The 26,381-nt window shown below is 36.5% G+C and overlaps 3 protein-coding genes and 1 pseudogene across 3 annotated transcripts; all 4 read left to right on the forward strand.

Moving 5' to 3' along the window:
* The first annotated feature begins 6,052 nt into the window (after positions 1-6,052).
* Positions 6,053-8,563, forward strand: LOC144450527 (histamine N-methyltransferase-like). The gene is made up of 3 exons (XM_078141172.1): positions 6,053-6,239; positions 6,787-6,993; positions 8,205-8,563. The coding sequence occupies exons 1-3, from the start codon at positions 6,053-6,055 to the stop codon at positions 8,561-8,563; spliced, it is 753 nt and encodes a 250-aa protein (XP_077997298.1).
* Positions 8,564-12,906: 4,343 nt separating this feature from the next.
* LOC144450528 (uncharacterized) lies at positions 12,907-16,900 on the forward strand. Its single transcript, XM_078141173.1, has 3 exons — positions 12,907-13,093; positions 15,467-15,673; positions 16,542-16,900. The coding sequence occupies exons 1-3, from the start codon at positions 12,907-12,909 to the stop codon at positions 16,898-16,900; spliced, it is 753 nt and encodes a 250-aa protein (XP_077997299.1).
* Positions 16,901-17,752: 852 nt separating this feature from the next.
* Positions 17,753-20,616, forward strand: LOC144450529 (histamine N-methyltransferase-like; annotated as a pseudogene).
* A 2,696-nt stretch (positions 20,617-23,312) lies between these two features.
* LOC144450530 (histamine N-methyltransferase-like) lies at positions 23,313-25,552 on the forward strand. Its single transcript, XM_078141174.1, has 3 exons — positions 23,313-23,504; positions 23,858-24,193; positions 25,200-25,552. The coding sequence occupies exons 1-3, from the start codon at positions 23,318-23,320 to the stop codon at positions 25,550-25,552; spliced, it is 876 nt and encodes a 291-aa protein (XP_077997300.1). The 5' UTR covers positions 23,313-23,317.
* The last annotated feature ends 829 nt before the right edge of the window (positions 25,553-26,381 follow it).

Here is a 26,381-nt window from a genome sequence, read left to right on the forward strand (position 1 = left end):
CGCATCATACATCATATACACACATTCCTACATCACAACAACAGCGAAGAAAATGAATGACTGTAAACATTGAGCAACATAGTTTTTCTAAAAGGTAAACCTTCTTTAAATTCTTTTCTTCAGAAAGGAGACGACATAATGACACAAGTACGAACATTATCTACGTTCATAGCCATTTCAAGACCGAATAGAGATAGCTTCTCCATTACTCAAGATGGCGGTACATACTTCTCACAAACCGAATCAAACGTCGCCATTGACGTCCCCCCTGGAGTAATTGGTGACGACACAACTCTTTCTTTGGAGGTATAAAGCTTATCTGAAAGTAATATTGTTTATTAAACTGTGTCAAAACCTTGTTCTAATGTTATAAGTATAAATACACCCTGGAAACGTCTCTTGTATGTCAAAATAAGTACTTGTATGTATCTACAACCAAAGGAAAGTGCTAGGTAATTATATATATATATATATAATTAACGATAGATAGACATGTTGACCTCTTTGATTGTAAGTGATTTTATAGAACGAAGTCTAAATGCCATCAATGACAAAGATGTATATATTCTACAGGTAAACCCAGCGGTCGGTCACCTGCTGAGTAGCGCGTGCAAAAGCCACGTGCACAAAATATATGGCGTTGTACATTGAGAAGCAATGTGCATCTTGGAACCGGCAACATGTTTTCTCTTAATTTCATTTCCAGGTTCATTCCACGAATCCCGATTTTCTGGAAGACGTATTCGAAAACAAAGCAGAGCTGGACACGGTGTCTTTTTCTCCCATTGTGTATGTCAACAGAGGGAGCAAAACTCATCCAACATTTGATGAACCAATTGCCATTGATATAACATTGCCACCAAATTTGTCAAAGTCCGTAGATGATACAGAATTACGAGTAGTTAGAGATGGGAGTGATGATGGTGGGTGGCAAGATGTAACTGATGAAGTTTCATTCACTGTAGAAAAAGATGCTGTAAGACTGTTGCGGAATACCTTCTCCGGGTAGGTGTTATAATGACTTTGATTTGATTAAGGTTATCATTTCATATATGTATGATATCACGAAAAAGCCAGTGAGCACGTTCAAAATAAATATGGGATTTATACCTTAGTTACTCTACGTCACGACATTGCGCGTCTATGCCAATTGATCCGCTGAACTCGTAAATATGTGGCAAACCGTTAAAAATTACCACTTTTCTTATAGAGTTTTCATACCATATGCTTGCATAGGTGTAATAATATAATTTCCCTAAAGCTTTTCTTCATCATTCAGCCGGGAGAGATTTATGACCCAAGGGTTTTGTCCCAACTCGCTTCCGACTTGTAGTGACAAGACCCCATAGGTGACTCGTGTTGTCCATGTAGGGTGAACACAGAAACATATGTAATGATATCTATATCATACCCATGTTAACCAATAGCAATCTCAAGCATTTGAACCATTTCGGGTTCCTTGCAACAAAAATGCTCAAGGTCCCACTTGCGCACAAGTCAGAATGGAATCAGCAATAAAACATTGTATAACTCACAGGGGAATATCAACTCGTACTCCTGAAAGGTCCCTATATAGCAACTGGACTACGTTACTTAGTATAGACACAGACAAGTGTAATCACAATGTGCAATCCCCCAAAGTCTCTACCAATAACGAGATATTGTATTATGTAAGCTATGAATATATTAAAGAAGTGCAAATTCCTGAAAACAGGCAAGAACACTTTCAGAAATGATTTGCTTTTCAGTTCTTGTTTCAGCGATGACAATCAAATATACAGCAGGCTAGCACCTACTTAGTTGGTCACTGTATTTAAAGTGTGTGTTTTTTCCATAGATATTCGGTGGTTCGAATAAAAAGTGCAAATAAAAAGAAGGCGAGTGGTTACTGCAAAGCTATTACAAGCTACAAGGCGAAGGGACTCTGTAAAGTGAAAATACTTCTACTTCAACACAAGGATGACAAGAAGAAGCTACTTCTTGACCTTGTAGAGTTGAAAGGTCAGAGGTTAGATTATCTTCACAAAAGGATGAACACTCTCAGAAAGAAAGGATACCGCAGTTATTATGAGTCCGATTTGCCGTACAGTGAAGATATACAATTGAAGAGTGGTGACGTCATCTGCAACATGGTGACTGGTGACTTTGTTTTGAAGACAAGAAAAAACAAAAAGACATACCACCAGAATCAAGAAAACCATTGGTTTGCATACGTTGACGTAGATGATGAATGCGCATTAACTAGGAGCAAGACAATGGTTGGATTTATGCTATTCTACAGGGAGGATGGTACCCAGGCTACGAAATCACCAATAGACACAGACGAGGAGCCGCTTGCTGAGCTGCAGTTCGTAGTACCGAGGGTAACTATATATATATATAGCAATAACGCTTCGTGAGATGCGTTTCATATAGTTAATGCATTTGTGTCTTCATCTAATTGACTTTTTTTAATCAAACGCATCTTTTGTATTCAAAATATCAATTATTATTATATATAGTAAAAAACACATTCATTTCATCATAATGTAGCACTTAGCATTACAAGCTATTAACAGTGGTCTCTTATTTTTCAGCCAAAACAAAAGCATAGACCTAAGACACCACCACCACCGCCACCAATCGTTGATAGAGGTACATTTCTTTATTCCTTTATTAACAGAAATATATTATAATCTTTATACATTTTTTATATTCCAGTGACTCCTAGCATTAACTGGTATCATTTTATGCAACAGTATACTTGATAAGGCACAGTGCTGTCCAGTGCAGTGCACTACGGTACACCATGATCACTGCACAACACAGCACAGCACAGCGCAGTACAATACAATACGGTACAGTATAGTACAGTGTAATACAGAACTGTCACAGTACAGTACAGTACAGTGCGGTACTGTACTATACTATACTGTACTGTACTGTACTGTACTGTAAATGACATTGTCAGGGAGTTCCTAGTCGGTACAGTACAGTTAGATCTAGAACATGACGAAAAACACACTTCTTGCATAACATTCATACTATTCACAAACTGTCTGGCGAGGTTACTAGTAGTCATTTATTCTTCCCACAGCTGTTATATGTTATGCAGCCACTTTTTCCCAAAGCAGAAAGGTTATGGAAATGCATACAGTTGCTATACAACAGCACAAGGGGAATTATGACATCTACTCTCTGCTATTTACTAGTGTCCGAATAAGGCCTGGCAATAAATGATTTATAACACATCACATTCTCAGGCACATGTTGTTTTTTCATAGTCGAAACAAACAGGATTTCAGTATTACATGAATAGTGCCCTAGGGAAAAATAGAATGCGAATGGTGACATTCTGTACAATACTGTAAAAATATTCTCATTTACCATTCTGATGAAAAATCTTTCTTTTCGTCTCAATGTTTCCTTGCAGAACGGCGGAAATCTTTCCAGTTTTTGGCCAGCAAGATTATGTCGCATGAATGGAAAACAGTCGCAAGAAGTCTCGGACTGGACGAAAACGAGATTGATACAATAGAGTTCGCTTACCCACGTGACAAACATGAACAAATCTATAAGATGTTATGTCGTTGGGAAATGAAAGACACCAAGGATGCCTCTGTACAGAAACTAGTAACAGAACTCGAGAAGGTCGATATGCCATGGTTGGCTGCAGATTTAAAGACTCGATATCCTGAATATGTTAAAGGTATGTTATAAAAGACCTGGGGGAGATGGCCGGCCATCATTAATCATTGATATTAGCTCCGGTAGAGGACTGCTAATCCTGTACATGTCAAATACCGAGTCAACATTTTGACAGCTAAATGGTATAAGGTATGTTTAAAAGAGACCTGGGGGAAATGGCCGGCCACCATTAGTCATTGATATTAGCTCCGGTAGAGGACTGCTAATCCTGTACATGTCAAACACCGAGTCAACATTTTGACAGCTAAAGGGTATAAGGTATGTTAAAAGAGACCTGGTGGAAATGGCCGGCCATCATTAGTCATTGTAATTCTTTTCAAAGATTCAAGTTTTAACCACCAAACACACGGTGCCAAATTCCTTTTTTGTTCCAAAATCATAACTAGCAAACCCCTTTTAAACATTTCTTGTTAGAGCATGACACATTTCAAGAAGCGACAAATGATAGAAATATGTCGATTTATTAATTCGTTTGTTTGGTGTGCCTCCAATCATAGACGGTTCTCCACTGTCTGTCCTCTAATAGACTCTTACCTAGAGCGATTGTTTTTCACTACAACACTAATCAAACTGATGTGGGTCCGTGTGTAGTTGTAATAACAATTTCTATGTATTAACTACATGCTGTTTCCACCTTTATCCACCTCAGGTGAAGACACTTCGTCTAAGAAGAAAGTACGTAAATGAAAACCGAACTATTTGAAAAGAAACCTGCCGTGTCGAATTGCTCTGGCGTTGCCTTTACACATTAAACCACCTCTGAATAGACGTGAATGACAACAACTTCATGCCCAGATGACACGTTTACTGTTATTTTTTAATTTTTCAAGAGTTCGTTCGTCATCTATATTTAACCTCATACCACTGTAACTTTTACCGGTCTGAGATATAACAGTAAAGCCCAACCATGTACCAAATTCATATGTGTAGTACAACAGTGATTTAAAACAGAACTTTACAAATTCCTAATGCAATGTTGTTTTGGCGCCGTATATTTTAAATGAAGCATATGATTTACAATGTAAGTTGTTATCGGGAATGAAATATACACTGAGCTTGAGTCAAATTTAGGATCCTGACTACAATCTCCATAACCAATCAAGTTATGTCAAATTAGATCATCTCAAGTTCAAACAATCTTTACTACCAATCCTTTCTCTTCATAATTGACCAATCATATGATGGTCAATACCAAATTCGCGCCAATATGTATGGAATGTAGTAAAACCTATATAACCCTTATTTCTGTGTGATCTGTAGGAGTTTTGTTAGATGTCAATAAAGTACGAGTAGCTGTTCTTATAGTACTTGGTTGTGTGTGGACATCATTCCTTTCCAGAACCTGTTTCTAAACAATCGACTTTTCCCACAGTTGTAGTACATGTGTAGGAATGTTCACGACTGTATTCACTAGCCAGCTTTTTAGAAGGCGAAATGTTTCTTATTAATATTATGCATATTAGGGGTCATGGGTTATCGAATACATTAACATCATGTATGCATTCATTAAAGAACCCAGTATGTAAACTGAATGGAACATTTGGCCAGGGTCGGATTTTTGATAGACTCTCGGGCAAGCCATCGACTACGTCACTGGATATATGTGACCTGTGGTCGCTTTTAAAGTGAAAAGAATTGCCCGATGGTTAGAAGACTACGGAAATGTTAATAACAAATCTGTCAAGATTACGAACGAATGTGTAATAAACTAAAACCTGTTTTTATGTGAATCGTTGTCGTATTGTGTTGTTATATTTATTGATGTGCGAGTAAGATTAGCACAAAATGACATCTTAATTATAACCAAATTTACCCGTGATAATTTTTAGGAAAAGAAGAAATGTCTACGAATATTATGGGATGAGAAAGTATGTCACTTCAATTTTAAAATATCACTTTCCAGATAGTGGCGTTAGTTTATGACAGGTCAATGTAGACGAGGTTTTGAGGCCCCTCCCCACAAACATCATTCATTTAATTGTTAACATAATAGTTGTGAGTGTGACGTATTTACGGATTCCGAATTACAATTTCGGGTTTGTATTGTCCATATAGCCAGATATTTTTGTCCGCAAAAAGTGTTACATTGTACTCGAGAAAGATATATTGATGAGTTGTGTATTTGTGATAACACATTCTGTATATAATGTTTCGATGAAGTACCACGAAAAGACCCACAACATTGATTATGGCCCCATTTGGCGCGTCATGGAAAGTCTTATAGAATCTAAACCTGCAATACCTCGCCTCACTGATGAATATGAACTACGACACCAAGCATACTCGGCATTTCCATGAGTAGCCTAGACACACATACAAATATTTTCCGCACAAAAATACGCCGTAATCCATAATCACTGCAAGAATGGTTGAAACGATCAAGACACTTTTTCACTACAAAGACGAATATTTCCAATGTTTCCGTACAATGAAGAAATATGGCTATGACCATCTTGGTGATCAATGTAAACGAGACTTGATTGAGACGTTTGGAAACATCGATGTAGGTCATGTTGGTGAACTACGTGTTCTAGCTATTGGATCGTGGGATGGTACGTACAGATTTTTTCTTTCAGTCAAATCATGACGTTATGTACATATAGGAGCAGGATTACTAGATCCAGATAAACATATGTTGATACATTCAGTTAATATGTATTGTAACAGTGGTGAGCTTCAATAATCGATTATATTTTACTGCGCCAACTGATACAACTTACAGCTGCACTGCAACTGAAACGTTCTTTCAGAAACATAGACAGACACACATAGTCAAGCGATAACATTAGCTAAGTCTAAGTGGATATTTGTTTGCAGGATTTATGGTTGATTGATTAGTTGATTGGTTGGTTGGTTGGTTGGTTGGTTGATTGATTGATTGATTGATTTGTTAGATGGATAGTTGTTTGGTTGGTGGAGTGAGTGAGTGGTTGCGTTGTTGGTCAGTCATTCGGTCGGTTAGTCGGCTGGTTAATTGGTCGATTGGTTAATTAGTTGGTTAGTTAGCTATTGGTTGGTTGATTGATCTGTTCGGTGGTTGGTTGGTTGGTTGGTTGGTTGGTTTTAAATAGACCTTAAGGTTTCTTCTTCTCTTCACAGGAAATGTTGATGAGCCAATAATTGACATCCTGTCAAAAAGATTTCAGAACATAAGATATGTTGTCGTTGAACCTGATAAAGATGGTGTTGAGAAATTCAAAAGTCTCGTCGAATCAAAGTCTGGTGTTTCCCAATGGATGAATGTCAACTTTGAGTTCAATATTGCCAAGATTGAAAACTATCTGACAAATGTGAAGACCATGGATGGTATATCAAGCAACGCATTTGATGTCATACATTGTATACATAGTGTTTACTATTTTCACGATCCACAAAATACATTAATGAGTTTATACAGGATGCTAGAGAGAGGTGGGATACTTTTTATCATGATAGATACCGGTGAGTGTGACCTTTTTCTGTAAAATGTATAATTATTATCAGTTTTGGAAGGTTTGATGTTTGAAATGCAACATCATTGAAGGTTGAAAATGTGTCACATAAGTTAATGTTACGATCATGTTAGTTAAGGCCAAATGTTGTGTGTTTCCTATTATAACCCAACCGATCCCATTTAGTTAAACCGCCGACCCTAAAACCTTTCTACATCCACGATGTCATGAGAATTACTTCTATTTATGTGCATGTTTTTGTTTGACATAGGATTCTTGGTCAGTGATTCTTTTTAAAAATTCCATTCCGCAGATACCGAGTGCAAGTTGAATTGTCTGCATATTATAGTATTCGTCTATTTCAGTACATTCTCCTGGCCTAAGCAATTTCTCCCAAAAAAGTTGTGGGATAAGTCGATTGTTTAGAAACAGGTTCTGGAAAGGAATGATGTCCACACACAACCAAGTACTATAAGAACAGCTACTCGTACTTTATTGACATCTAACAAAACTCCTACAGATCACACAGAAAAGGGGTTTATATAGGTTTTACTACATTCCATACATATTGGCGCGAATTTGGTATTGACCTTCATATGATTGGTCAATTATGAAGAGATAGGATTGGTAGTAAAGATTGTTTGAACTTGGGATTATCTAATTTGACATAACTTGATTGGTTATGGAGATTGTAGTCAGGATCCTAAATTTGACTCAAGCTCAGTGTATATTTCATTCCCGATAAAAGTTTAATTTGTTGTCAACACATTGAGACTCTGGCCGTTGATGAAACTCTATACTGCTAAAGCGATACTGCAATCGGCATTTTCAAAACTAAAATTTGTAATGAGAAATACAGTTTTACATTTTTCATTGTTCATTGTAAGATAAAGTTTCAGATGTTTTTTTTCATTGACATGAAAGAGTACTCAAATTTTGAATACATTGAGGTTAGTAACATTGAGTGTGTGTTTCGTTTTGCTCTGTGTAAGTATACGCCTCTGTGTGCCTGTCTATCTTAACCTGTGTCTTACGTATGTGCAAACTTGTCAAATTGTGATTTGAAATATCCTTGTGTATTTACAGGTTGTCTAGCAGATATGATGCATAAAATTGGACAATATTACTTCGATCCCGCCTTTCCATCGGGGTTCGTTGGCGCCACTGGCATCAGAGAAGTGCTTCAGCAACAAATTCCGAATTTAAAGATGAGAAGTGTTTATAGAGAAACGAGTTTGAAGGCGAATGAAATGTTTAAGGAAGAATCGAAAGATGGAAATGAACTTCTTGATTTTCTTACTCATATTCGTAATTTTAGAAAATGTCTTCCAGTGGCCATACAAAATGAAATCTTTACGTTCGTGAGGGAGAAATGCTGTTTTGAACAGGATGGAGATGTATTCTATAAAGCTGATGAGGAAGACATCATCATCATGAAAACTTAATTCAATAAATTTGTTTATGAGTTTAGATAATACCAGATTTAAACTGAATGCCTCCCGTAAGGGAATCACTAATTATGCAAATAACTCATTAAACTAAAAAAAAACTATGGTAACAGGCTTTGTTTTTTGGACAAGCGTGCTTTCTTAGGTCAATGTATGTAAGAGTGTATGATACTGCTTAATGCAGTCTTAAGATATAGCCTAATTACCAAGAATCATTAATTATGCAACTTATTCATTAACACTGACAGGTACACCAACAAGCTTTACAGGACATATGCGATTGTTATAATAACGTGTGTACTGAATTATATCGGAATTGAAGTATCTATTCTTAAGATATAGCCTAATTACCGAAAATCATTAATTATGCAAGTTATTCATTAACACTATGGTGCATCAACAAACTTGATAGGACATATGTGTTTTCTTATGGTTAACGTATGTACTAAATTATGTTGAATTTGAAGTATGTATTCTTAAGATATAGCCTAATTACCAAAAATAATTAATTATGCAAATTATTCAGTAACACTGTAAGATACATCAACGAATTTTATAGGACAAACGTACGTTGTTATGTTTAACGAATACTCTGAATTGAAGTATGCAGTCTTAAGATATTGCGTAATTAGTTGATTTCATTAATATGCAAATTTCTCTAATTAAACAACAGATCTGGCTCAAACCCTAATCAGGTCTAGCTATTACCCTAAAGATTATATATCCCAAATTTCATTACAATTGAGCCAGCCGATTTTTAGAAAATGATGACACAGACACACAGACAGACAGACATTCCCCTTTTAATACCTCCCTACCCTTACGGGAGGTAAAAATAAAATAAAATGAAATGTACCTGAAAATGAGGGTAAAGATAATTGAATTAACTGCCTCTGTCTTTTTAGTTCCTAAGATACTGTTCAAATTTCATAGCAGCATAAAATATGCCCTTTATTTATGATGTTTGTATAACATTGAAAGAAATTTAAATTTATCACAGGGAAATACCACCTTGGATGTACTAATAATACAATATACCAGGAGTGGCTTCATTTTTAACACTGAACCTGAGGGTCATAGAATATGAACTGTTTGTGGTATGCCAGAAATGGCTTGGTGTTGAAAATTGACCCTGACGGTCAAGGCCAAAGGACTAGGTCTTACAAGCAAGCAATAGGCACTTCAACGATGTCTATGTAGTAGGAATTGTTGGTTATGCAGTAAATAATGATTTTGTAATGTCAAATATGGCACCATTCAGTCAAAATTCTTGATGTCATACAACAGAATGATGTGCTTCTGTCCCATAGTGTAATGTACTTTTAGGTAATAAGAAATTGGACGTTGAATGTCAGAGAATTGACGTATTATGGATCCGGTAGACACACGGACGGATGTGCGATGCTCGGTCTGACAGATCTGAGTACATTGGAGATGGGGCAAATTATACCTTACCATCTGCTGGTAAACAATGTCAAAACATGCTCAGTAGCCGAGGTATTCTGTGACAGACACTGACCTTTAAAAATAACCCCAGTAGCTTGAGTCACACACAATATCCATGCATTCCCAGCACACCCAGTACCTGTCCTATTCAGCGACTCATAACTCTTCACGAGCGTTGCCGGCGGCAATCTAATGGTTGGAGGAAATAAACAACAATAGTGCGGTTTGTTATCTGCGCTTGCGCACTTCGTACGACGCCATTGTGTTGCTTGTTTTGAAAACGTGATCGCCAAGTAGTTTTAGTCGTCCAAACTGAGTTTTGCAGACCGGATCTTCCTAAAACTAGTGCAAAAGGCCATAGGAATAAAAGAATGACATAGGCTATTACATGCTATGTCAGTCACTCACTATCATGACAACACGCAACGCCGTCACGCAACACAATGGCATCGTAGGAAGAGTACAAACACGGATAATGAACCGCACTATTGTTGTTTATTCATTCCTCCAACTATTAGATTGCCACCAGCAACGTTCGTGATGTTACATGGCATGTCAGTTACTCACTATGAGGTTATTGTTGGATGTTATTAAAGAAATATGTATAGGAATGAAACAATAAAAAATGTTTAATTGATCCAAGGTCTTGGTTATTGCTATCATGATCAATGTGATGTCATGTTATAGTGTGGTGTGGTGCAATGTTATTGTTGTGTTTTGTCATTGTTGTTTTTTTATTTTTTTGTTCAATCTATTTTTGTTTAGAAAAAAATTGACAATGAATGTTGTTTTTAAACTTTTCGACTCATTGAACTTTGACATCACCACTTATGACCAGACAAACAAACAAACAATCAAACAAACAAAAGGAAAATTAAATAATTATAACAAAAAATACTGTCATGCTGTTTCAGAGCCTAGAATTTAGAAATCACTAACTGTGACCAAAGGTACATTAAAATATAACACACTTAAACCATAGACAATCTCTCTCTACTGTACAGCATGTATAGCCGGCCAAACAATAGGCACTCACGACACACCCACAACTACAGTACCTTTTTTGCATTAGAAAGCTAACAAAACTTTCACAGTCAAGGTTTTTAGTTATAGCTGTCACATATAACCTACACAAATACGCAAGAAAACCTTTGTATATTGAACGATTTTTTAATCCTCGAAAAAAAATTCTTCTGACCGTGAAACAGAAGGCATCCTCGCCGTGTGCTGAATGGCACGGGGCGATCCTACAGCTCGTGAACCAGCATGTCGAGGTGTATTCTGGTGAAAAAAACACTGTAAATTAGATAACACCACCACAACAAGCTTTTAAAATCAAGAAACGTTGTAAAAATCTGGTAATTTGAATGTCTCCTGAGAGTCAAGGACCCATAGTTAATATGAACAAACAATGTATGTATTTATTTCAGCTCGATCGGATCGAGTGTTCGCTAACACGGAAGTGACTTACGATTTTCATGTACCAACAAATCAACATCAAAAGTGGGAATATGACGAAATTTGTATGTATATTGAAGGATTTAGCACTTTTTCCATGTAAAATATCATTGCGGCCGTTTTTGAGTCCGATAAAATTTGAATATTTAATGAACAAGTGGTAAAATGCGGAAATTATACTTTAACGGTCGAAAACAGGCTAATCCCCCAAAACACCGCTAACGTACATCCTTTTGAAATTAGATGTGCCATCGATGGCTAGATTTAAGGTTTGGGATGATCACTGCGAATTTAAGAGCATGTTTTGGTGACTGCATCACACCGTTCGGTTTGCTATCAGTTAAGTTGGGCTATCTCGTACGCAGCTATGCAACTTTGACAATGGGGCCAGAATGTGAGATTTCAAGTTCACGGGGATATTTCGACTAGTATTGCGATTGTGCAGTTTATCGATATTGTATAGTCCCGTTTTGGATTGGTGTCGGATTGGTGAAGATATACAATTGAAGAGTGGGGACGTCATCTGCAACATGGTGACTGGTGACTTTGTTTTAAAGACAACGAAAAACATCAAACTTACCACCAGAATCAATTGCTATGTTACTATACCTGTGGTCGCTTTTAAAGTGAACAGAATTGGCCGTGGGTGAAACACTGAGACTACGGAAATTTGTCAATGTGTAATTACATAAACCTGTTTATATGTGAATCGTTGTTGTAGTATGTTCAACTTGTTATATTTTATTGATGTGCGAGTAAGGTTAGCACAAAATGACGTCTTAATTAACCAAAGTCACACTTGACAATGTCAGCGAGTATTGTGGATGTACAACCCACACAAGTATGCACAACACAGCATTACAATAAAGATCCTAAAGATTTCAGAGAGTCTTTCGATTAAACACTTATAGATACTATGTAGTTAATACTAAAGATGCGAAATAAAGACGAATGATTCTACTTCATTTTTAAAATATCACTCCCCAGATAGTGGAGGTAGTTTATGATAGTTCAATATTTAGAGGTTCTTCTCCACAAACATCATTCATGTAATTGTTAACGTAATAGTTGTGAGTGTGACGTATTTACGGATTCCGAATTACAATTTCGGGTTTGTATTGTCCATATAGCCAGATATTTTGTCCACAAAAAGTGTTACATTGTACTCGAGAAAGATATATGGATGAGTTGTGTATTTGTGATAACACATTCTGTATATAATGTTTTGATGAAACACCTCGAAAAGACCCACAACATTGACTGGGGCCCCATTTGGCGCGTCATAGAAAGTCTTATAGAATCTAGACCTTGAATACATCTGACAGATGAATGTGAAACATAACACCGCGCATACTCGGCATTTCCATGAGTAGCCTTGACACACATACAAATATTTTCCGCACAAAAATACGCCGTAATCCATAATCACTGCAAGAATGGTTGAAACGATCAAGACACTTTTTCACTACAAAGACGAATATTTCCAATGTTTCCGTACAATGAAGAAATATGGCTATGACCATCTTGGTGATCAATGTAAACGAGACTTGATTGAGACGTTTGGAAACATCGATGTAGGTCACATTGGTGAACTACGTGTTCTAGCTATTGGATCGTGGGACGGTATGTACAATGTTTTCCTTCATGCATTTGACAGTTTAGAAATATGCCGTGTAAGGCTGCTTTCACAAAAACTTGTTGGGGGGGGGGGGGGGGGCGGGGGGGGGGTCGGGAGATTTTTTGTAAAACCCTATTTTTTTTTCAAGTACCCTCCCTGCCATATTCCAAAATTTTTCAAGTACCCCCCTTCCAAAGCCCCAATTATTTCAAGTACCCCCCCCTACCCGAATAAATTTTCAAGTACCCTCCACCCGAATAAATTTGTTTTAGAATACTCTTCCTGTGCGTTAACATTCCATACCAAGTACAAAACTGTACATAATACACTAATACCAACTTTGTCCATTATATATATAATCAATTTGTATATTGTGTGTATATATATACACAAACACCAGTTAAAACAAAATGTTATGTTAACCAGTGCATTGCCTTTCCAAAAAACAACATATACTTGTAAATGAATTACTGTAAATGTGTTATCTTTATTGTGTCTACAGAGCAGACACTGTATTATAGGGATGTTTGTGTGTTATCTTTATGGTGTCTATCTCAACATGAAACCTTGCAGGCTCACTGATCTTGATAGTTCATTTTATAGCCTTGGCTCGCTTCCGGGGGGGTGGGTGGAGTTATGAACAAATAAATTGACCGCAACTAGTTGACCTAAACAAAGAAAGTGTCCACATCTTTTTTATTTTGAACAATGGAGAACATATCAGACTAGTAAATAAGAAACAATCTGACAGGTGTACACAACCAATGAAAGCAAAGAAGCTCGAAATCAGATGAAATCATTTGATTAAAATACAAAATACAGATTTCGAAATGTAATTTGAATCTTCGTGTTATCTTTGACTACATGTATTGTAACTGGTGACGACTTAACAATCTTCGAATCTTCGATGCAGTGTTACATTCAACAGTCTCACAGGGAATCACTTTCAGAAAGACGTAGGGTAGGATCCTACCTGTATTTCTTTCGGCATCGGTGGTTGTAACACATCAGACACGGCTTTCATGTGTTCATCACTCGTACGTTTATAACTGTTCTTTCTGTTATGAATTGTTCATCAAATTTCTTCCGGAACAAGGTGGATGCTTGTGTCACCTGTTTGAATAGAAATTGTGGGTTATAAATAAAGTATTTGAATTTTTCATGCCAGCATCAGCAATACACCAATTGTAGAAACACAAAATCTAGAAACCGAATTTGTGGCACTGTAACAGTTGAAATAATCAAAAGTATATGTACGTACCTTTCCTGATAGTCTCGCTGCCAGACTCGTGACTATCGTCCCTAATCTGTTTATGTATGCCGAGCGGCGCAGCCGCGAGAAGAGATCGAATTTAGTTGCACTTGCAATTGTTTCCATACAGTAACACACCCCTGTGTCGCTTTGCGAGTGGCTGCTGGAACGCATGCTTTATGATATTCCGCTAGCTACTTTGGTGTTGCCAACTGGAGGGAGAAACCAAAATTCTTTTTGTACATCGGTCAACTTAAAATCTTCAGCGTCATCTATGTCTACCTAGGATAAGAAATAGTCCACTTCTCAATTGACTACAGACTTCTGGCGCGACATAATTCGAGATGACGAGGACGAGCACTTTATTGACGGTTCTACTATAATGTCTGACCATGAGGCACGATGCTACACCACACCCAAATGTACACTGTGTGTAATTATCAATGCCACCACCTGTTAAACGAGTTCAATCTGTTGATACTACTCGTAGACCAACCCCTCATATTGAAATATCCAACTTCTATAATTATTGGTACTTTAGCAATGAAGGTAAACGCATTGTTGGATGAATGATTGAATAATGAATAATAGTCCGGTGTAATTTTGTTTTTTAAGAACTCTTCCCATAACTTGATAGTAGAAGTTGACCCCATCAGAAAACGGAGATTAAAGGAGCAGTTTTCGAAGTTAATTTGCTTTACAAGCACAACAGCTGTTCTGTTGAAAAAGAATTTGGTCTGACCTGAATAGAATTTATCAATGGTGTTCTATTAGTAAAATGTCTGACATGTCTATTTCACTATTTTATGCACTGCATCTCTTTTATATCAATGACCTACTTTGCATAATTTTACGTAATACAAATCTAAACATTTGAAGAACATATACACTATACGAAAAGTAATATTTGACCACGTCTTTCCACCCGGGTAAAGCCTGAGCAGAGGATGTGTAAATGTGGTGAGTGTATGAGACGAAGTTCCACCTTTGACATAATTTACCCCCCCCCCCCGGTGATCTCTCCCCTGGGGTCTGTAGACAGTCAAAAGTGGTACTGCGTCTCGTTCTACTCCTAGACAGAGATGGTGTTTTAAATAGACCTAAGGTTTTCTTCTTCTCTTCACAGGAAATATTGATGAGATAATAATTGACGTCCTGTCAAAAAGATTTCAGAAGATAAGATATGTTGTCGTTGAACCTGATAAAGATGGTGTTGACAAATTCAAAAGTCTCGTCGAATCAAAGTCTGGTGTTTCACAATGGATGAATGTCAACTTTGAGTTCAATATTGCCAAGATTGAAAACTATCTGGCAAATGTGAAGACCATGGATGGTATATCAAGCAACGCATTTGATGTCATACATTGTATACATAGTGTTTACTATTTTCACGATCCACAAAATACATTAATGAGTTTATATGGGATGCTAGAGAGAGGCGGGATACTTTTTATCATGATAGATACTGGTAAGGGTGAATTGTTCTTTAAAATCTATATTTATTATCACCTTTGGAAGGCTTGATGTTTGATTGCAACGTAGTTGAAGGTTGAAAACGTGTCACAGAAGTGAGAATTACTTTTATATCTGTGCAAATTGTCCTCACACTCTGGCCGTTGATGGAACTCTTTACTGTTAAAGCAATTAATTTATAATACTACAATTTTCGACAGTTTCAAAACTAACACTTTTGATTAGAAAGACAGCTTTACAGTTTTCATTGTTCACTGTAAGATGGAGAGTCAGGTGTTTTCATTATTGACATCACAAGAAGACTTTTGAGTACACGGTGATTTTTACACAGCTGTTGGAACTTTGTAGTACATAGAATTCAACCATTTATTTATCAATATCTCTCCATCTCTCCATTCCACACCCACAAATACGCACAGAGAGGCAGAGACAGAACACACACACACACACACACACACACACACACATATATATATATATATATATATATACGCACGCGCGCACATACAAATATATATATATATATTTATATATATATGTATATATATATTTGTATGCATGCATGCATGCGTGCGTGCGTGTGTGTATGTATGTATGTGTGTGTATGTGTGTGTGTGTGTGTGTGTTTCGTCTTGTTCTGTGAGCAAGTATATGCCTCCGTGTGCCGTTATCTGTGTCCTGCATATGTGTTTGTCAAATTGTCCTATGAATTGTCCTTGTATTTACAGGTTGCCTAGAGGATCTGATGCATAAAATTGGTCAATATTACTTCGATCCAGACTTTCCATTGGTGTTTGCTGCCTCAACTGGCGTCAAAGAAATGCTTCATCAACAAATTCCAAATTTGAAGATGAGAAGTGTTTACAGAGAAACGAGTTTTAAGGCTAATGAATGCTTTCAGGAAGAATCGAAAGATGGAAATGAACTTCTTCATTTTCATACTCATATTCTTAAGTTTAGAAAACTTGTTCCAGTGGCCATACAAAATGAAATTTTTACATTTATGAGAGAGAAATGCTGTTTTGAACAGAATGGAGACATACTCTGTAAAGCTGATGAGGAAGATATTATCATCATGAAAACTTAATTCAATAAATATATTTATGTTGAAAAAATAAAATAAAATGTAAGACACCTGAAAATGTAGGCAAAGGTACGTGTATTAATCACCTGTGTCTCTTTTGTTCCTTAGCTACTGTTCAAATTTTATAGCAGCATAAAACATGCCCTTTATTCTATTTGACATTTGTATAACATTTATCACAATGAAATACAACCATAGATGAACTAATAATACAATATGCCATGGGTCATAGAATATGAACTATTTGTGGTATGCCAGAAATGGCTTGGTGTTGAAAATTGACCCTGAAGGTCAAGGCAAAATGTCAAGGCCTTACAAATAAGCTAGCAACTGATGGATAGAGACTTCAATGATGTACATGTATTACAATGTTTTAGTTATGCAATAAATAGTTGTCTTTTATGTCAAATATGGCCACCATTCAGTCAAATGTCTTGATGTCATGCAACAAAATGATGTTTATATGTCCAATAGAATAATGTACATCTGTGTCATAGGAAACTGGACGTTAAATGTCAGAGAATTGACGTATTATGGATCCGATAGACACACAGACGGATGCGCGATGCTCGGTCGGGCAAGAGTGCTTTGGATGTGGTGATGATGGGGCCAATTAAACATTTACCACCTGCTGATGTTAGGTAGCCGAGGTATTCTGTGGCAGACACTGACCTTTAAAAACAACCCTATCTAGTAGCGTGCGTCACCTACTGATAAACATATTCTACGCATGCACAGTAGCTGTCCTACTCAGCGACTTTGACCTGGAACCAACTCATAACACGTTGACTCTGTCATATATTGTATGCACACACGTATACTCACTGTGGTACACTTGCTGCAACAATGGTCGAAATGATAAAGACTCTTCCGCACTACAGCGAATTATACTTCCAGCGTTACCATACAATAAGAAAATATGTTTCTGACTATTTTGGGGATCAATGTAAACGAGTCTTGACGGAGACCTTTGGGAAAATAGATGTAGGTCATGTTGGTGAACTTCGTGATCTAGCTATTGGATCGTGGGATGGTATGTGATGAACTTGAGAAGAAACAGGCCTTGTTTATGATATGATTAGTACAGGTGTGAATAATACGAGATAAACGTAGATAGAAAAGTAGCAAAAGTAGTATAGTTGTACTGTAGTTTAACAATAAGCTAGAGGGTCCGAAGTTTAAGGTAAAAGTCATATCTGCCTGCTTCTAGTGTCTGCCTGCGTCAACTAAGTCAGTATACATATTAAGGTCACTTCAATATTTGATCTTCGACCTTTGAAATTCGGCGATTCTCCATCCCCCTCCCTCTCTCCCCCTCTCTCCCTGTCTATCTGTCTGTCTGTCTGTCTGTCTGTCTGTCTGTCTGTCTGTCTGTCTCTCTCTCTCTCTCTCTCTCTCTCTCTCTCTCTCTCTCTCTCTCTCTCTCTCTCTCTCTCTCTCTCTCTCTCTCTCTCTGTCTCTCATGATATGGCACGCATGTTTATGCCCCACTAGTATTGCTTTCGATGTTGAAGCTACACAATGTATCGTAATACCAATGTGAATAAGATCACGATTGTTTTCCTTAGGAGTAAGTTGGAAATACAATAGCTAGGGACTTTGAATTAAAGTTGAATTGTGTTGATAATTGTAACCACTGGTTTGAAATTAAGGCATGAAAATCAACTTTAGCCCACAGGAAACACTGATGAGACAATAATTGACGTACTCTCAAAAAGATTTCAGAAGATAAGATATGTTGTGGTTGAACCTGATAAAGATGGTATTGAGAAATTCAAAAGTCTTGTCGAATCAAAGTCTAGTGATTCCAAATGGATGAATGTCAACTTTGAGTTTAATATTACCAAGATTGAGAACTATCTGGCAAAAGTGAAGACCATTGGTGGTGTACCAAGTCACCAATTTGATATCATACATTCGATACACAGTGTTTATTATTTTCATGATCCGCAAAGTACATTACTGGATTTATACTGGATGCTTGAAAGTTGTGGGATGTTTTTTTTCATGATAGATGCTGGTAATTGTGGTTTTTTCTAAAGTCATTCATCAACTTTGTGAGTTTTTGTTTGTTTGCTTGCAGTGTGTACGTGAAGGGTAAATGTGTGGTGTAATTCTGATTAAGTGTTTACTTCCATGTGGATATATCTACATTGGATAATGTCTATACTAGGACCGATTACTGTTTGTGCGAGATCTGTGCAAGGAAATCAGCTAGATTTTGGTCAGTTTATCTTAGTGCTAGAATCCCCCCTTTCAAAATGGAGGTGGGGACCAGGGGTTATGTATGTCAGGAATCCTTCTTTATTTTAGGATTTTTTTTAAAGCATGGGCAAACTATGATATATGCACTAATTAAACATGGTCGAACAACAAATATCGAACAACGATACTTGATACCATTGTAGCCAAGTTTAGGTCTTAAATGAACTTTAAAGAAAAACATACACATTTTTTGGGCATATATCATTAGGTAGATCATCAACTGTACACATGCCCTCGTTCCTACTAAAAATATTGATGACTGAGGGTGGCTTTAAATGCTCAGTTGTAATTGGACCCATTATTTTTTTTATGGATGGTATGATAATATGATTATGGTGTGCTCCTTAAACGAACCAGGACAATAACAATTCAGGTTATATGTATTAAAGCGGCCTTTACATGCACTAGCAGAAAACACGTTCTAAAATGAATATCATATGATGCATTTTGCCTTGCCAATTATAAGTCTTTAATAAACATACTTCAATGAACAATACCTGACTGAAGATAGGTGAGGTTGATTTATATTGGGTGCATTTCAGTATGCTTAGAGGACCCACACAAATCGGTTAATCCGACCCTACATCGTGTAAATTCTATGAAATACAATTGCTAGGAACATTTGATAATTATGTCTGTTCTGTGTTTCGTTAATGACAACAACAATAAGTACAAATGTAACAAAATACAGAGTAGACACTGTGTAAGGATGTCTCTGTGTTGTCTTTATTCTGTATATCTCAACAAAGAACCCTTGTGATCCCAAGTGCGAGGTAGGCTGACGCACAAACTTACAATTATACCCACACAGAGCTCGAGACAGACAGACAGACAGACAGACAGACAGACAGACAGACAGACAGACAGACAAACAAACAGACAGACAGACACACAGACAATTACAATTATTTACAGTTTTTTATCCAGACAAGCATACATACGTACACACAGATACAGACACACACAGACTGCAGACACACATGTCTAGATCTGTTTCATGTAAATGTTGCATGTAAATGTGTGCCTGTGTGCATATCATGTCCATGGCACATGCGTGTTTGCCAAATTCTCATACAAAATATTCTTATATTAACAGGTCCCCTAGAGAATATCATTCTTAAACTTGGACAACATTTCTTTGATCCAGACTTTCCATTGGTTTTTGTTGCCTCAACCGCCGTCAAGGAAACGCTCCATCGATGTATCCCAAATGTGAAGATGAGAAACGTTTATAGAAAAATGAGCTTCAAGGCGAATGAATGCTTTCAAGAGGAATCGAAAGATGGAAATGAACTTTGTGATTTCCTTACACAAATTCTTCATTTAGAAAGCGTGTTCCAAAGGCTATTCAAGATAAAATATTTACGTTTATGAGAGAGGAATGTTGTTTTGAAAAGAATGAAGACGTGTTTTGTAAAGTTGACGAGGAAGACATCATCATCACTAAAATTTAAATCAGTAATGATGAAAGGAGAATACATTGAAATAAAATATTAAAATTACCCAGTAGGAATACAGCGACAGTAATAGAGAATCATAGACGGAGCTGAGTGAGGGAATGCAATATAACTAATTCATTTCCAGTTGTCAATATTAAATACATGGTATTGTTTTAAAAGTTGAAATTACAGAAATGAAATTTGTTTAGTTCCTCTATTTGGCACATTAAACTTATATACCACGTCACTTTGAGTAGTATCGGTTCTGTTAGTTCCAATATCAGTCTTTTTATCTTTCCCTTCTCTAAGCTTGAAACTAGCCAGTAGTGGATAGGGTAAGGTAAGCACATATTTAGGAGTCGAGGTTGGACTCGGTTTGTTTAGTCTATTTAAAATCATGGCGCATAGACGTTGGTGGAGGGTCTATATGATGCGTGAACACGGGACATTGCATTATGTGTGTCCACGTACAAATGTATACCTGTTATCTCTGTGTCTGTGTGTACTTTATCGCTGCCTAGTCTGGCAAGGGGTGAGATGTGCCAACCCTGACATGCTATGAAATCGACGGGCATAAGAACAGTAGACACCTTGGAAAGACTAACAACTCGGCCACGCCTCATTGTTTATCTTTCCAGTGGTGTATATTATATGCTGGTAGAAACCAAGTACATAACCCAAAGGTTTATCAGACATGCGTGTTGGGGCGCTCTTTTCAATGTCTGAAAGCTCTGAGGGATACAAGGATTACGTTATTCAGTGGTTTACTAACTCATTGGTCTATCAGATCACAAATCAGCGCAATGAACGCTGAGTGGGTGGGTGGTAGAGTAGTGTTCGGTGCCTATGCTACTTAACTTAATGCATGGAACTTCAATGTTGAGTAATTATGCCATAAGGTCGAAGGTTATTGCCGTGTCTAAGGCTATTTGGAAAGGTACACTCTGCGAAATTAGTTTAAAAAAGATCAGAAACATAGTACTTTTTGTGATCGTATTTTTGTACTATCCATAAACTTGCTATAACTATTCATTGTACCGCATTCAGAGTTAATTGAAAATGTTAATAGAAAGGTCAAAGGGTACCAGAAACTTTGACCCAAACCGTAGTACAATACCTATATGCTGCGAGTCTGATTTGGTTATGGGTGGAGCGTAAAATGTCTATTGTTGTCTAACCTATGAACCTCGAGTAAGTTGTCACGCAATTGATATGAATACCGAACCCTAAACGTAAGTACAAAGCTAGCTGCTAGCTGCAGCTTACCTTATTTTTCTGCTTTTTGTTATAATATGATGGTTTTTACGGTGTCAAAATACTGTCACGTGTTGGGTAGCTTTACCCAACAACTTTATGATAGACACTTAGATCTTATTTCCTCATTTTAAGACGGCTGGTGTTACCAAAGTTAAGGAAAGGGTGTGTAACTGTAAGGTTATTGTGACCTCCATTGTACCTTTGCATGCATCTTAAACGTTGGCCTAATATAATATATGCGTCAATTGCGCTATCAACATCCAAATAACAACTTCAAATTACACGTATTTCTGAATGTTGATTGGTTAAAAACGTATTCATGGTTTGAAATGACGTCAAAAAACTAATCATATCATCTCTGGATAGATTAGGAGTTCACTCAGACGTCGTTAGTCACGCACCAAGTCATTTTAACTATATTTGCATGTATATGTAAATATGTTGACAGCCTGCAAAGAGTATAGTGTATACGTCTTGAATCAAGATCAAAATACTATTTTGTACCAGATAGTACCCCTGGGCAGTAAAGGTCAGGAAATGCATAACTCACGTTATTAAGAATACATCTTTAAGCTTTTATAAGACACATGGTCTTGTTAATGTCATATGAATTAATATATGCAATAGTACTACATCAGCAAAAGTTGTGGTTGTTATCATCAATGTATATATCATATTATTAGAAAGTCGTAGCATGCATTCTCAAGATATTAGTAAATGTATTAGCAAGGACGCCATCATTGACGTATATGACCTATGTAGATAAGGGACGTCAACAATAGCTTCTTTTTTCATCAGAACTCATATCTTCTTATATGAGACTGGGTTTAGTGTTTAACTTCCGGGCATAATTTAGATACGGCTTCTTAATACGATTTAGAATTCTGACGCTTGCTTAGATAATCACTAACTAGCATGAAGTCTACCCAAATTACGCCATTACTCCTAATTATCAAAGCGATGCACTTGCTACCAGTACAACAGCGAGAGAAAAAACATAAAATGCTCCAAGCGTATTTCACTCCTTTGGCCCATGCTATCTTGGTGAGTTGTTAATTTAGCCAAACATAAGTCGTACATTTTTGTGAGCATACTCTGACATGACCATTATACTATGCACGAGCCAGTTTACCGTCACAACAACGTGTGTCTACGTCACTGGTTCTGCTGTTTTCGAAATATGAGTCAAAACAGTCGAAATTGCCATTACTTTCTCCAATCTGTTTTCATATTAATGGCGATGTTATAATTATATTATTGCCCAATACTTTTCTTCAGTCAGACGGAAAATACTCGTGATATAAGGATTGTTACTCGTCTGGCGACTTGTAGTGACAAGGGCCCCTTAGGTGACTTGTATATATGTCCTGGCTGAAGGAAGAAAAAATTAGGAAAGAACATAGAATTGTCTATTTGTAATATCATAATTTCTGTTGCATTAGAATTGAAGACAAACGAAATGGCTGTGGAAATAAAGACTCTGATCCACTATCCTGATATTTACTTCGAGAAATACAATGCAGTGATAAAAAATGGATTTTTTATTGTAGACGAAGAGCGAATCCAACACATTGTGCAAACTTTTGAGGAGTTTGACATAGGCAAACCGTCTGAATTACGTGTACTAGCAATTGGTACTGCAAGTGGTAAGTGAGTCAATCTAATTTTTGGATGTATGTTTATCCAATAATACCAAATTTATTATTTACTCTCAATACCTATGACTTTATTCAATCAAAACTTTAATGCTACTAATGTTCCAAACAAATGACATAACCCCAAGATGTCACAATGGATGGTGGGCGTACAGAAGATATTTGCACTGTTATTACGTGATTCATTAATATCTCGCCGCTGTATTTCGTGAGTGGTACCAGCGAATACAGCGATACAGCAAATCAATACCGGAAATAAATTCTATCATTATCTGGTGATCCTTTGTAAATTGGTTATGTAAATATGCACTTTACTAGTCAAATTGTACATTATTTAAAATTAGGTTTGGTGGATGAGATAATCATTGACGTATTATCAAGGAGGTTCCCCAAAATCACATATGTCGTTGTCGAACCAGACAAAGATGAACTCCAGAAATTCAAAGACCGGGAAACATCAAAGTCAACCCAGGGTCAATGGAAGAACGTGAATATGGAGTTTAATCTCACAACGATTGAAGAATACATGGAAGAAAGAAACCACACCAAAAGCGAAGAGGCATTCCACATCGCTCATATTATTCACAGCGCTTATTATTTCGTTGATCCATATGAAACAGTGTTTCAACTGTATGGAACTTTGGAGAAATGTGGAATGTTGTTCATCTGCTTAGTTAAAGGTGAATTAAAAGTAGTATTTATTCTTTAAACATAGTACCTCAGACATACAGCTAACTAAGGAAACAGAGCAAAAGTGTAAACCTTGCCATGAAATTTAAATCAAAAAGATAAAATTATAATAATCTATTTGTGTCCGCCAAATCAAAAATAGTTCAAAAACAACTAATCCAGTATAACCTCACTGAAATAAGCGAAATGGACATCATAAACAAATGTAAAACCATCAAAACTTGCAAATAATAATGACTATGATGAAAAACAAAGCGCTGTGCACATTGTGCACAAAAATATATACCGGATAGTACTGCTCTTTGTAAATATCTGAAATACGACTGCGAGGGTTTAAAGAAGGGGTCACAATGTGCATTTTGTGATCATGCGAATACTGAATGGTGGGAAAATACTTTGACATAAGACTGACGAGTAGTACCCAACATTTCTAGACCATACATCAAATGGGGAAGAACGTATTTATGTACACCATCATAAGATGTCGCTATACCAACCGTCATCATTAACTGTGAAAATAATGATTTTATTGTACATAAAAACAAATAAATTATTTATGCATGGTGATGTATGAAGGAATTCGAAATGCCAGTTTATTTGAAAATCACTTTAATACACATTATCTTCAGTTCTTTGCAGTAATCAACTTCCAAACACGGACTTAGTTGTTGTTGTTTTTCAACTGTTTTACCATGTGAAGCATCACATAGTAAAGGTGCTTTAAAATTGCAAGTCCAAAAAAGATCTAAAGACCGACAGGATACTTTCTTATATTACTATTGTGTGTGTGTGTATATATATACAGACACGCACACACGTACACACACGGACACAGACAGACACGCTACCGTCCCTTATATCCAACCTTCAATTTTGTGAATGGTAGAACATAGTAAATGTGTTTTTTAAAATTACAAATCCACAATAATTACCGAGTTTTCCCTATATGGATGCTGTCAAATTGTGTAACTATTGGGCAACTGTTTTCTTTATCAGGTCCATGGGAGCAAACTGTTGCAAAAGTGGCGGAGTATTTCTTTGATCCAAGGCTACACTTTATTGGTACAACTATCGTACGAGAAAAGCTTGAAGAGCGAGTCAAAGATTTGAAGATTACTACCAAGTACCGGAAAAAGCCGATCAAAGTCACCGAGTGTTTCAAAGAGGATTCTGAAGAAGGAAACGACATTCTTGATTTTATCGTACAGATTCCTGATTTTCGAACAACTGTTCCAAAGCACGTGGTTGATGATGTGATTACTTTCATCAAAAAACAGTGTTGTCAGCAATCTGGTGATGATATGTTTTTTGGTGGTGATGAGGAAGATTTGATCATCATAAAAGAGTAATCGTGATAAGTACATGACAATCTTTAGTTACTATCACTACTTATGTATGAGTCAAATTTACTGTCTTGTCATGGTAGAATACATTTCAAAGTGAACAAGCCCAATATTATCAAGAGATGTTTAACTGGTTGACTTTACACAGATTGATAACTTGTAAAATTCGTAGCGTAATACTACCTACATTGTATGTATCAATGTGTTCACTCTTAGTAAGTAGTATCTGGGCTCAAAAATCCGAATTAGTAGTATACTACATTTTTATATATAAAATAACCTATAGCGTAGAGCCACGTGTTATGAATGATATTATTTTTGAATTATGTATTTCACACAGATAGGTTATTTGTAAGCTTGCAGTGTTATACTAACTACATTGTATCTGTTATTATTTGCATTTTGATATTAAAATAACTTCATGTAAGATGACGTAATTCTAGAAATTACCAGACTACTTTTCGATGGCTGAACTTGTGTTTTCACATCCATCTGAGACTGTGAGATATAATTTGAAATAAAAATGATAATAGTTTATTTAGAGCAAAAGTTGTATTTTATTGAATACGGTTTGTTTGTCACAACTGTTGACTCCGTACGGCAATTATTAGCAGGTTACTATTCTCATGATTGGTTTGCTTTGTGTTGTATTGTATATTGTATTGTATTGTATTGTATTGTATTGTGTTATGTTAAGAAAGGAAAACTAGTCAAAATAATTCAACATGAGTTAGTGTTCATTAACATATGTTAATACTGCCATCGAACTTGGTACTGAGCCCTTTTTGAAAATATATAAAAGAAACCTTCTTGATAATACATATATCCTTGTCAG

Source organism: Glandiceps talaboti, chromosome 20 (genome assembly GCF_964340395.1).
Source record: "Glandiceps talaboti chromosome 20, keGlaTala1.1, whole genome shotgun sequence".
In the NCBI taxonomy this organism is placed as follows: domain Eukaryota; kingdom Metazoa; phylum Hemichordata; class Enteropneusta; family Spengelidae; genus Glandiceps; species Glandiceps talaboti.